This window comes from Ovis canadensis, chromosome 15 (genome assembly GCF_042477335.2).
Source record: "Ovis canadensis isolate MfBH-ARS-UI-01 breed Bighorn chromosome 15, ARS-UI_OviCan_v2, whole genome shotgun sequence".
NCBI classification, from domain to species: domain Eukaryota; kingdom Metazoa; phylum Chordata; class Mammalia; order Artiodactyla; family Bovidae; genus Ovis; species Ovis canadensis.
In genome coordinates, this window is record NC_091259.1 from 63268297 (window position 1) to 63280739 (window position 12443).

General features: G+C 42.9%; 1 protein-coding gene across 1 annotated transcript in view; it reads left to right on the top strand.

Annotated features, from left to right (window-relative positions):
• Positions 1 to 8001: 8001 nt before the first annotated feature.
• The window catches only part of ACER3 (alkaline ceramidase 3), a 144711-nt gene continuing 140269 nt past the window's right edge, over positions 8002 to 12443 (top strand). The window contains exon 1 of the mRNA XM_069553827.1: positions 8002 to 8332. Within this exon, the coding sequence (XP_069409928.1) occupies positions 8230 to 8332 (103 nt within the window). The 5' untranslated portion in view covers positions 8002 to 8229. The remainder of the gene's footprint in view (positions 8333 to 12443) is intronic.

Consider the following 12443-nt stretch of genomic DNA (forward strand, 5'->3'; position numbering starts at 1 on the left):
GTTATCTGAGAAATTTGAAGATGCAAAGACACTTCCATTCATAGGTAATATATTAAAGAAATTTTTGCACATGTGTCAGATTTAGAAAAATGAATGTTCAGGGTAGAATTGGTTATAATAGCCAAAATAGGAAACAACTTATATTCATCTCAGGAAAATGGATAAATTCACTGTGTTACTGTCATATAAGAGAAGACTTAAAACATTTTTTTTAATTTTATTTCTGCTACCCACTAGTCATGTATATTCAGGCAAGTAATTCAACTTTCTTATACTTCAATTTCCCTAACTAAGAAATGAGGGAGAGAATAGTATCTAGAGTTGTATCATAGCATCATAGGGTTGTTGTAAGCTTTCAGTTCAGCTCAGTCTTTAACTAAGTTGATACATATAAGGACTCAACAGAACCTGGCCCATGTAAATGTTTAATACATGTTACCTTATTATTATAGTTCTTATGCTTTATTATTGTTATGATATTACTATAAATATTCCCTGAACGTCAATTTTGTATCAGGCCCAAGTGAGAAATTGGAGGCACAGATATAGAATGAGACAGGTTCTGTCTGGAAGATCAACTCCTAAGCAGACTACTGTGAAGTGTGAGAAGAGCTATGGTGGAAGGAAACCCAGGGGCTGCAGGAATATAGAGGAGCCAACCCAGGCTGGGTGTCTGGGGACTCTTCCCAGGGAAGCCTAGGGCTGTGTCCCCAGGTTGTGGTTTGTTGCACCTGGGCAATGCTCTAATATCCCCTACAGATGGGGGCTAGGAAGTGTTGGTAGACAGCCATGCCTGCACCTCACTGTAAGAGAGGCTAAGGGGTAACATGTAGGTCATAAGATCACTTAATCTGGTGAGCCTATACACTTGGTCTTTGTAGATTCAAATTTTCCTTTGCAGTTATGAAGATACGGCACAAGTTGTATCTCATGTGGAAAAAATGGATTACAGTTGAGATTTCTTTGTCTTAGGAACTAGTATAAACGTTTCTAGTAGGAATCTGGTTAAAGCTTTCAAAATTAGGATTCTCATTTGCTAGTTGAAAAATAAATATAGGCATTGGAAATAACCTAAATACCCAGTAGTAAGGGACTAGTAACATGGGTATTTAATAATTAAGTAAATTGTGGTATATCAATGAAATTGAATATAACTTTTATATTTGATGAAGGAAATGGCAATCCACTCCATTATTCTTGCCTGGCAAATCCCATGGACAGAAGAGCTTGGCAGGCTAGAGTCCATGGGGTCTCAAAAGAGACACACAGGATTTAGCGACTGAATGATCATAACATTTACAAGGGTTTTAGTGGCATGAGAAATGCTTTTGAAAAAAATATGATGTATAAAGTCATTGTTAGCACCAAGTGAAAAAAATCCATACATAAAATGCTTAAAGAAAATATACTTCAATGCTGACAATGGTTATTGCTAGTTTGTGAGATTATAATGATTTCCTTTTTTTTTTTAACACCTTTTTGTATAGTTTCTAAATTTTTCAACATTAGAATGTATTTCACAGAAAGGTGTATTAACGTATAACTCACATATCACACAGTTCAGCTACTTAGAAAATTTAGTGTGCAATTTAAAATATACAACTCAATGCTGGGTTTTTTTTTTTTTTTTTGCATATTTACTGAGTCGTGCAACCATTACCACAAACTAATTTTAGAACACTTTCATCATCCCCAAAGAAAACCAATGTGTACCGCTAGCAGTTACTCTGCATTCCGACCCACTCTCTGCCAACAGCTAATTTATTTTCTATCACTAATAGATTTGCTTACCCTGGATGTTTTGTATGAACAGAATCATACAATATGGACCCTTTAGTGTTTAACTTCTTTGGTGCAGTGTGTTTTCAAGGCTCATCCACATTGTATCACGTATTAGTGTTTCATTTCTTTTCATTGACAAATAATATTCCACTATATGGAATAATATTCCATTATATGGGTATTCTATACCCATAGGAATAGCTAGCAGTTCCAAGGACCACCCCTTTAAGTTCAATCTGTAGAAAACAAGAGAAATGGGTAGATGTGCCATATATGTTGCTTGTTGTCTCTATGTGAGACAGGCAAGACTTGTGTCCTAAGGGTGCAGATCTGGGTGTGAAACCTTCAGTTCCCTCCTGTCTTCTTACTTTGCTCCTGTATCCGGGGCTCCCAACTGAATAGGCTGAGTCAGAGCACCCTTCCAGGAGGGGTTGCCTCAGTCTTGGTAGAAATTCAAACAGTACTGATTGCAGTTGAGACTATTTAGAGGATCCAAAAAGTACATGAAGCCTTTATGGGACTAACTTTCCTTTATGACCTTACTTGGAGAGATGTAATGTACGTCTTTGGACAGATGCTGACTCCTGACTCGAAAACTCTTTGGAGATGAATGGCTTGAACGTGAGACAAGGGGAAAGAGGGAACACGAAATAGCCCTCCTCCCTACTGAGAGCCAAACAGTTCCCACAACAGAGACATTTTGCCAGATGTATTTTTGAAGGACTCAAGCGAGCGCATGCTAAGACTTTAGACTATACTAAGTTGGCTGACATTGGAGGAGGAAATGGCAACCCACTCCAATATTTTTGCTTGGAGAATCTCATGGACAGAGGAGCCTGGTGGGCTACGGTCCATAGGATCGCAGAGTTGGACACGACTGAGAGACTGAAACACATATGGGTAGTCAACACTTTATTATTTTATTCATCAGTTAATGGAACTTTGTTCCTACTTTTTGGTTATTGTGAATAATGCTGCTATGAACATCTTTGTACATTTTTTGGACATGTGTTTTCAATTCTCTTGGTATATACCTAGAAGTAGAATTGTTAGGTTCATATGGTAACTCTGCTTAGCATTTTAAGGAACTGTTTTTCAAAGTGGCTGCATTATTTTACATAGCAGCAATGCATGACGGTTCCAGTTTCTCTACATCTTTCTTTAATATTGGTTTTCTTAGTGTGTGTAAAGTAGTATCTGATTGTGGTTTTTTATTTGCATTTCTAGTATGGCAAACATGAACACCTATACATGTGGTTATTGGCCACTTGTACTTTCAGTGCACAGACATGGTTGCTCTGTAGCATGTGGGATCTTCCTGGACCAGGGATCAAATCTGCGTCCCCTGCATTGGCAGGGGGATTCTAAACCATTGGGCCACCAGGGAAGTCACAACAAAGATTTACTTTTATGTATATTCCTAAGAGTTTATCATTTTCAGTTCAGTTCAGTCGTTCAGTCATGCCTGACTCTTTGCGACCCCATGGTCTGCAGCGTGCCAGGCTTCTTTTCTATCACCAACTCCCGGAGCTTGCTCAAACTCATGTCCACAGAGTCGGTGATGCCATCCAGCCATCTCATCCTCTGTTGTCCTTTTCTCCTGCCTTTAATCTTTCTCAGTATCAGAGTCTTTTCCAATGAGTCAGTTTTTCACATCATGTGCCTAAACTATTGCAGTTTCAGCTTCAGCATCAGTCCTTCCAATGAATATTCAGGACTGATTTCCTTTAGAATGGACTGGTTGGATCTCCTTGCAGTCCAAGGGACCCTCAAGAGTCTTCTTCAACACCACAGTTTAAAAGCATCAATTCTTTGGTGCTCAGCTTTTTTTATAGTCCAGCTCTCACATTCATACATGACTACTGGAAAAACCACAGCTTTGACCAGATGGACCTTTCTCTTGTGGCTCAGCTGGTAAAGAATCCGCAGATCTCAGTTCAATCCCTGGGTTGGGAAGATCCCTTGGAGAAGGGAATGGCTACCCACTCCAGTATTCTGGCCTGGAGAATTGATAATCCATTTATAGTTTTAGCTCTTACATGTAAGTCTGTGATCCATTTAAATTAATTTTTTAAGGGCATCAAAAAAAAGGATTTTTAAGAAGGAACCTCATTTCATTTAGAAGGAATTAGAAGGAATCTCATTTCATTCTTTTGCATATGGATATCCAGTTGCTGGGCTTCTCTGGTGGCTCAGGGGTAAAGAGTCCGCCTGCCAATGCAGGAGACATGGATTCAATTCTTGGGTGGAGGAAAAGGTAACCTACTCCAGTATTCTTGCCTAGGAAATCCCATGGACAGAGCAGCTTGGTGGGCTACAGTCCATGGGGTCACAAAAAAGTTGGACACAACTTAGGACCAAGCAACAACATCCAGTTGTTACAACACCAGTTGAAAAGACTATTCCTTCCCTTAGCATCCTTGTGAAAATCAACTGACCATAAATTTATAGTTTATTTCTGGAGTCTCAATTCTGTTCCACTGATCTACAGGTTTATCCATATGACAGTACTACACTGTTTTGATTGGTGTAGGTTTGTAGTAAGTGTTGCAATTGGGAAGTGTAAATCCTCCTTCTTCTTTTTTGAGATAGTTTTGGTTGCTCTGCTTCCTTATATTTTCATGCATTGCATTAATACTGGGTTGGGGGTAAAGTTTTTTAGAAAAGAGAGAAAGGAAGACGGATATTGCTGAAGGACCTATGAAATCCACTTTGTGTTTTCTCAGTGATACTACTGTAGTTTACCTTTTCTCTTTATTGATTAGTTAATATTTCTTTTGGGGTTCCCTGGTGGCTCAGCAGTAAAGAATTCTGCAATGCAGGAAACATGGGTTCAATCCCTGGGTCTAGAAGATCCCCTGGAGAAGGAAATGGCAAACTAGTATTCTTGCCTGGGAAGTTCCATGGACAGAGGAGCCTGGTGGGCTACAGTCCATTGGGTTGCAAAAGAGTTGGACGGGATTTATTGACTAAATAGCAACAACAACAAATAATTCTCTTGATTGATTTTTCTCTCCTAAATTTTGTCCTGATCATTGTAGGTCCCCTCTGCCTGCAACTGTTAATGTGCTAGGTATTGATGTAGCCAAGCCCTCCTCTTCTGCTTTGGGTCACTTGGCTGAGTTAGAGATTCTTTCCACTTAACGGCTCCCACAACACCCTAATTTTCGCCTTACTTCTAGCAACAAGTATTATCACAGTCTACAGTTGTGGTCTCTACAGTTTTTATTGAAATCTCATGAACAAATCACTTGTAGTATGTATTTCTGCATATTCATTTTGAATATACAAATATATATTCATTTATAAATTATATATACTTATGATTATTATATATATTAAGAACATACCTGAAACAAATTTTAAAGGACAAGATAAAACATGACTAGAAATAAAAGTTTTCCCACTCCTCAGTATTATTTCTCTCTTTAGAGACTGCCATCTTGGATGTCTTCTATTTATCTCCATGTGTTCCTGCTGTTGTTAAGTCCTGTCCGACTCTTTACAACTCCATGGACTGTAGTCTATGCGGCTTCTCTATCCGTGGTATTTCCCAGGCAAGAATACTGGAGTGAGTTGCCATTTCCTCCTCGGGGAAATCTTCCTGACCCAGGGATCAAACCTGCGACTCCTGCATTGGCAGGCAGATTCTTTAACACTGAGCCAGGAGGGAAGTTCCCATGTGTTCCTAGCATTCAGCCAAAGGTTGAGTACATAGCAGCTCAATGTCTGCTGTTCAAAAGAAAACTTTTGATATCCTACTATTTCTAGTAAACACTCAGCCTCTATTCCTAGGTTTGTACACTGCCAATAAAGGTTCTGCATCTACTATCTGCTATAGATATTTTGTAGAGAGGCTGTGGGTTGCCTCATCTCTCCTTGTTTTCTCTTTTACCTTTTATTACATCTTACCTGACTTATTTCTTTAGAAAATATTAAATTGCAGTTGTGTCATCCTTAACTATACTCTGTGTTGCAAAGTGCATGGTCAGGCAGAATCCTGGATGTTAGGAGATAAAGATGGAAACGAGACTTTCAGATCAGGATGTATCTTTCACTGGAGGATATGAACAAAGGTCAAAGGAGCTACTCGGGGTAAGAGTCAGGAGGGTTTCAGGAAGCCGGATTCCAAAGGACCAGTGGAAATTAGTCAATGGAGAAGAGAGGAAGGCCAGCAGTCCCAGCTGAAAGGCAGGTGCAAAGGCAGGAAGATGGGAATGGACCCTGTACATTCTGAGCTAGGGAAGAGTTTGATGTAGCTGAACTCTAGGGGCAGGGGGCATGCATTTGTATTTTTAAAAGATCCCTCCAACAGCTCTGTGAAGTATTAAGGTCTTGAAGCTGGTAGTAGGGGAGGCTGTGGGTTGCCTGAAGAACAGGGCACAATTATAGATTGCTAGACGGTTTTAGAAAAGGCAGAGGAACCAGAGATCAAAATGCCAACATCTGCTGGATCATGGAAAAAGCAAGAGTTCCAGAAAAACATTGATTTCTGCTTTATTGACTATGCCAAAGCCTTTGACTGTGTGCATCACAATAAACTGTGGAAAATTCTGAAAGAGATGGGAACACCAGACCACCTGACCTGCCTCCTGAGAAATCTGTATGCAGATCAGGAAGCAACAGTTAGAATTGGACATGGAACAACAGACTGGTTCCAAATAGGAAAAGGAGTACATCAAGGCTGTATACTGTCACCCTGCTTATTTAACTTGTATGCAGAGTACATCATGAGAAACGCTGGACTGGAAGAAACACAAGCTGGCATCAAGATTGCCAGGAGAAATATCAATAACCTCAGATATGCAGATGACACCACTCTTATGGCAGAAAGTGAAGAGGAACTAAAAAGCCTCTTGATGAAAGTGAAAGTGGAGAGTGAAAAAGTTGGGGTAAAGCTCAACATTCAGAAAACGAAGATTATGGCATCTGGTCCCATCACTTCATGGGAAACAGATGGGGAAACAGTGGAAACAGGGTCAGACTTTATCTTTTTGGGCTCCAAAATCACTGCAGATGGTGACTGCAGCCATGAAATTAGCTTACTCCTTGGAAGAAAAGTTATGACCAACCTAGATAGCATATTCAAGAGCAGAGACATTACTTTGCTGACATAGGTCTGTCTAGTCAAGGCTATGGTTTTTCCAGTAGTCATGTATGGAGGTGAGAGTTGGACTGTAAAGAAGGCTGAGCGCCAAAGAACTGATGCTTTTGACCTGTGGTGTTGGAGAAGACTCTTGAGAGTCCCTTGGACTGCAAGGAGATCCAACCAGTCCATTCTGAAGGAGATCAGCCCTGGGATTTCTTTGGAAGGAATGATGCTAAAGCTGAAAGTCCAGTACTTTGGCCACCTCATGCGAAGAGTTGACTCATTGGAAAAGACTCTGATGCTGGAAGGGATTGTGGGCAGGAGGAGAAAGGGACGACAGAGGATGAGATGGGTGGATGGCATCACTGACTCGATGGACGCGAGTCTGAGTGAACTCCAGGAGTTGGTGGTGGACAGGGAGGCCTGGCATGCAGCGATTCATGGGGTCGCAAAGAGTCGGACACGACTGAGCAACTGAACTGAACTGAGACGGTGGAAACTTCTCGGCTTGGAAGCCCAAAGGGAAGCAGGCTTTAGCTTTCTGACTGCACTGTTGTTTTAGGCTCTCAAAATGCCCTCTCTCCCTTCTTTTTTCTGGGACCAGGATTTGTTGTTCCTCAGTGGCTCAAATGGTAAAGAATCTGCCTGAGATGCAAGAGACCTGGGTTCGATTTCTGGGTGGGGAAGATACCCTGGAGGAGGAAATGGAAACCCACTCCAGTATTCTTGCCTGGGAAATCCCATGGACAGAGGAATCTGGCGGGCGACAGTCCATGGGGGTCGCAAAGAGTCGGACACAACTGAGCGACTGAACTGACACTTATACCTTTATCAGATAATTATTGTTTGTTTCCCAGGAGTCCCCAGCGGGGCTGGAGTAGCCGGTTTCTGGGCTTCTCTGGAGGTCTGTGACCAAGTAAAAACTGAGGCGCATCCGTGCACAGGTTTTATCAAGCCAGGGCTTGATTGCAGCCTTCATCCCACCCCCGCCTCAATAAAATTAACCGCCCCTCCTACAGAAACTCAGAGGTTCAGATAGAAAACTGCCTCGGGGATGTCAGGAACGTCTAACCCACAGCCAAGGGCGTGTCTAGGCGGGGCCGGCGGCCCAGGTCACACCCCTTCCCGAGGAAGGAGGGGGCAGGGCGGTCCCCGGCCCTCGGCCTGGGCTCTGCGCCGGCCGCGGTGGGCGGGGTCTCTGGCCCGGCGGGGCGCTGACGGCGCCGGGCCCCGCCCCTCGGGGACGGAGGGCGGGCGGGACGCTAGACTAGCGCGCCAGCAGGGCCAGAGCCGGCCTGGGAGCCCGCTGAGCCGATCGCAGCCAGTGGAGCGCTTGGGCGGCGGCGGCGGCGCGCGCGATGGCTCCCGCCGGGGACCGCGAGGGCTACTGGGGTCCAACGACCTCCACGCTGGACTGGTGCGAGGAGAACTACGCGGTGACCTGGTACATCGCAGAGTTCTGTGAGTGCGGGTGCCGGCCTGAGGCGGGAGCGAGGGAGGGAGGGCGCCGGTCTGAGGGCGAGACGCCGCGTGAGGAAGGCAGAGGGCGGACCTGGCCGCCGGGGGAGGCACCGGGCCTGGCCGGGGGAGGTGGCGTAGGGGAGCCCGGGCCAGGGGACTGGAATGGGAATGTTGCGGAGGAAGGCAGCAGCTAGAGCGATCCAAGGTGGCGAGTGAGGAGGGCCAGTCTGGACGCGTTGAGGGGGGCCTTTAGATTGGGGGGCGGAAGAGAAGTGGAGAGCCCCTGCTGGACCCAAGGGGAAAGCCCGAGGGGCAGGGTTGGGAATGGGATTCCGCTGCCTGAGGGGCGAGTGGGGGCAGCCTGAGAAGAGCTCGGGACAGTGGGGGACTCTGCTCGTTTGAATGAGGGCCCGGGACACCTGCTCCCACTGTTGCTGTCACCACCTTCGTCATAAGGGCGCAGGAGAAGGGAACAGGTCCTGGCTCAGTCTTCCCCCAAATACGTGAAAATACGGTCTTTCCCTTCCTCTTTCTCTGTTCCTGTGAGACCTCTTCGGTCACTTTACAAGGAACGGTTTTCCCAGTGTCAGATCCCGACCCCTGTCCTTACCCCCAGCCCCCTCCCACCCGGGATATCTTCGGGTACCAGAGATCACCTTCTCTCGGAGTACGATCGTTCGGCTATGTCTTTGCGTCCGAAGGTAGACGGCAGCATCTAGTCAGTACCTTCCGGCTCATGCCAGGCCTCAGGGCACAAGGGTTCCAGTCCCTACTCCACCCTGCCTCCTCTCCGACTACCTGACAAAGGTAGAGGTTCTTCTGCGGACAGTACTTGCACTGACTGCACCTAGTGAGGACTTGGGGAAGAATCCTCTTCCAGTTGCTGCCCCTGACTGGTCCCTTGGGGCTCTGCGTGTGTATTTCCCCAGATGGACGTTCTTGCCAGGCCGAGGAGAGCTCAGGAAAAATCTGCCACTTCTTTTTTGTAGTTTACTTTGGTCAAGTTTTAAGAGCACAATATTTGATCCTTCAGGTACCTGCTTCTGGCAAGGTACAGAGAATATTTTTTGGCTCACTATTACTGCCTTCTTTTAATTGGCTCAACTTTCTCAGGACAGGAAGCAAAACCCTTTTTTAGCTAACCTTCCCATTGTTGGGTCTTTTTCCCTCAGACATGTGTTTGGTTTTGTGGGAAAGAGACAAGACTTTCATGCCTGCTGATCCTCCTTTATTGTGTTCCCGGGTAATTGACTAGGATTAAAAAAAAAAAAAAAACCAACAAAAACTGGTTGTTTTCAAGACTTTTAGTACCATTTTTTTATTTTTTAAAATATAAATTATTTTAATTAGAGATTAATTACTTAGTACCATTTTCTTTAAACTGTGATTTAGGCTGAGAGTTACTTTTCCTGAACAACTAGTTAAATTAATAATTTTTACATAGTAATGGATGGATATGGACAAAGGGATCATTTGTAGTGTAATTATTTGGCAGCTCAAATGTTGGAAAAGGAAGTGCTTTACATGTTTGTTGTTAGATCACTTTGACAAGCCCATACAAAGGTCCAGAGGAGGTCCATGAGAGAAGGGGCTTAAAATTGTGCTTTCTGAACTAGAAATGTGTAATGTGGAAAAGCGAAACTCAGGAATCTTCAAATGTTGATTGGGCTGTAGTATAGAATAGATAAACTGTATTTTTCTAGAATGTGAAATTACAGCCTATGGGTGGAAACTACTTGTAAGGGGAGAGATTTTGGTTCAACATAAGGAAAATTAAAAAGTTATAATCATTGAATGGATTGATTCGAGAGGTAGAGGGCTTTCTGTCACTAAAAGTGTTAAAGCAGACCTTGCTAGGCTAACTCATATAGAATAGTTTAGAGGGAATTAATTGTTTGGTGGGCTTCACTGGTGGCTCAGTGGTAAAGAATTTGCCTGCCAGTGCAGAAGACTTGGGTTTGGTCTCTGGGTCAGGAAGATCTAGGGAGGAGAAACTAGCAGCACACTCCACTATTCTTGCCTGGAAAATTCCATGGACAGAGGAGCCTGGTGGGCTACAGTCCATGGGGCCACAGAAGAGTCAGACATGACTTAGCAACTAAACGATTGTTTGATCGAGAAAAGGGATGGCTTCAGTTGGACTTTAGGTCCTTTGCAGCTTTATGGGTCAATATAGGTAATAATGACTGTTAGTTTAGAGTCAAGGATTAGAATCAAAAGAGAAAACTGACAGTTAAGTCATGTGAGATATGAGAGAGCAAGATACTATTGTTCTGACAGATAGCTCTGAGAAATGGGAAATGGCTTTGGTTCTTTTTTTTTTTTTTGGCTTTTTAAGTTTTTTTTATTATTTTTTATTTTTAAATTTATTATTATTATTTTTTTTGGCTTTGGTTCTTAATGTCCTCAGAAGAGGAAACTCTGAGCAGACTAGGTATCAGGGAGTGCAAGAAGAGGATGAGTGAGTGTTGGCTGCCCTTTGCACACGTACCGTGGAAGAAAATGATCTTCCATGGTAGAAAAAGAATTTAAGGGCAGCCTTCTTACCCAGTAAGTAGTGTGTGTCTATTCATATCTGAATATGAGACTTTATCTTTGAAAAATAGGCAAATTAATAATGTGTTTGGGCTCCCCAGGTGGTGCAGTGGTAAAGAATCTGCGTGCCAATGCAGGAGACATGAGTTTTGATCCCTGGGATTAGGAAGATCCCATGGAGTAGGAAATAGCAACCCACTTCAGTATTCTTGCCCTGAGAATCCCATGGACAGAGGAGCCTGGTGGGCTACAGTCCATGGGTTAGGAAAGAGGTGGACATGACTGAAGCGGGGTTAGGAAAGAGGTGGACATGACTGAAGTGACTAGCATGCCTGCACAATAATGTGCTTGAAGCAAAGCAACTTTATCATGATTAAAAGATTTACAATAATGATAGAAATATTAAGGATAATGATAATGGTGATAATAGCTATATGTAAGTGCTTACTATGTATCATAGTTTGCTAAGCACTTCATATCTTATCTTTTTTGACATTTACTGTAATTCCAAAAAGAAGGCATTATTATCCTTATTTCACAGATTAAGAAATTGAAACCCTAATAAGTAATTTAAGGTTGCAGAAGAGTCGGGTAAAGATAATATTCAAGTTGAGGTCTGACTCTAAAGTTACTATACCATATTATTTCTATCACGTATTCATTGTTTTGCCCAGCATGCAAGGGATGAGGACAAGCATGAAGTAGTATACTATCGCAGATGACAAATTAAATAACTCTTCAGGAAGTCTGTCTCTCAGCATTGGGTGTGTGTATTTTGGGTAATTAAAAAACATGTTTGGGGAATTACATGTAAAGATGGCAGCAGTTCTCAGTCACTATAAACCTTAAACACAATCTTCTTAACATCATCCAGTTTGAGTTCATATTCCTTTTTTGTTCAAGCAGATTTTAACAAACAAAGGAAAAGGTAGTTTCTTTCTCTTTTTTTTTTTTAATAGTTTTTTTTTTTAAGTGGATTAATTCGGCAGGGCTGGGTCTTAGTTTCTGTATGTGAACTCTTAGTTGAAGCATGTGGAATCTAGTTCCCTGACCTGGGAGCAGACCCAGGTCCCCCACATTGGGAGTGCAGAATCTTAGCCACTGGACCACTAAGGAAGTCCCTTTGATGGTTTCTCTTTAGTTGTGAAATACTAAATACCTTGATGTGTTGGAATGTACAAGTACAGACAGTCCTCACTTTGCTTAGTAGGGTGGGACAATACAAATGACTATGCAAGTTAAAACCTAGCTAATCAGTCTTAATACTCAATGAGAAAAGTTATGAGTGTTCTGTGAGTTTTACATGTTTTTGTCAAACATTGTAAATCCTCACTGTTAGTCATAAATATATGAAAAAATTAAAAAATGTTAAAACATACTCTTTTTTCAGTCACTAAATTGTGTCCAACTGTTTGCGATCCCATGGCCTCATGGACTGCAGCACACAAGGCTTCCCTGTCCTTTACTATCTCCCAGAGTTTGCTCAAACTCATGTCTACTAAGTTATTGATGCCATCCAACCATCTCATCCTGTTTCAGTTCAGTTCAGTCGCTCAGTCGTGCCTGTTTCAGTTCA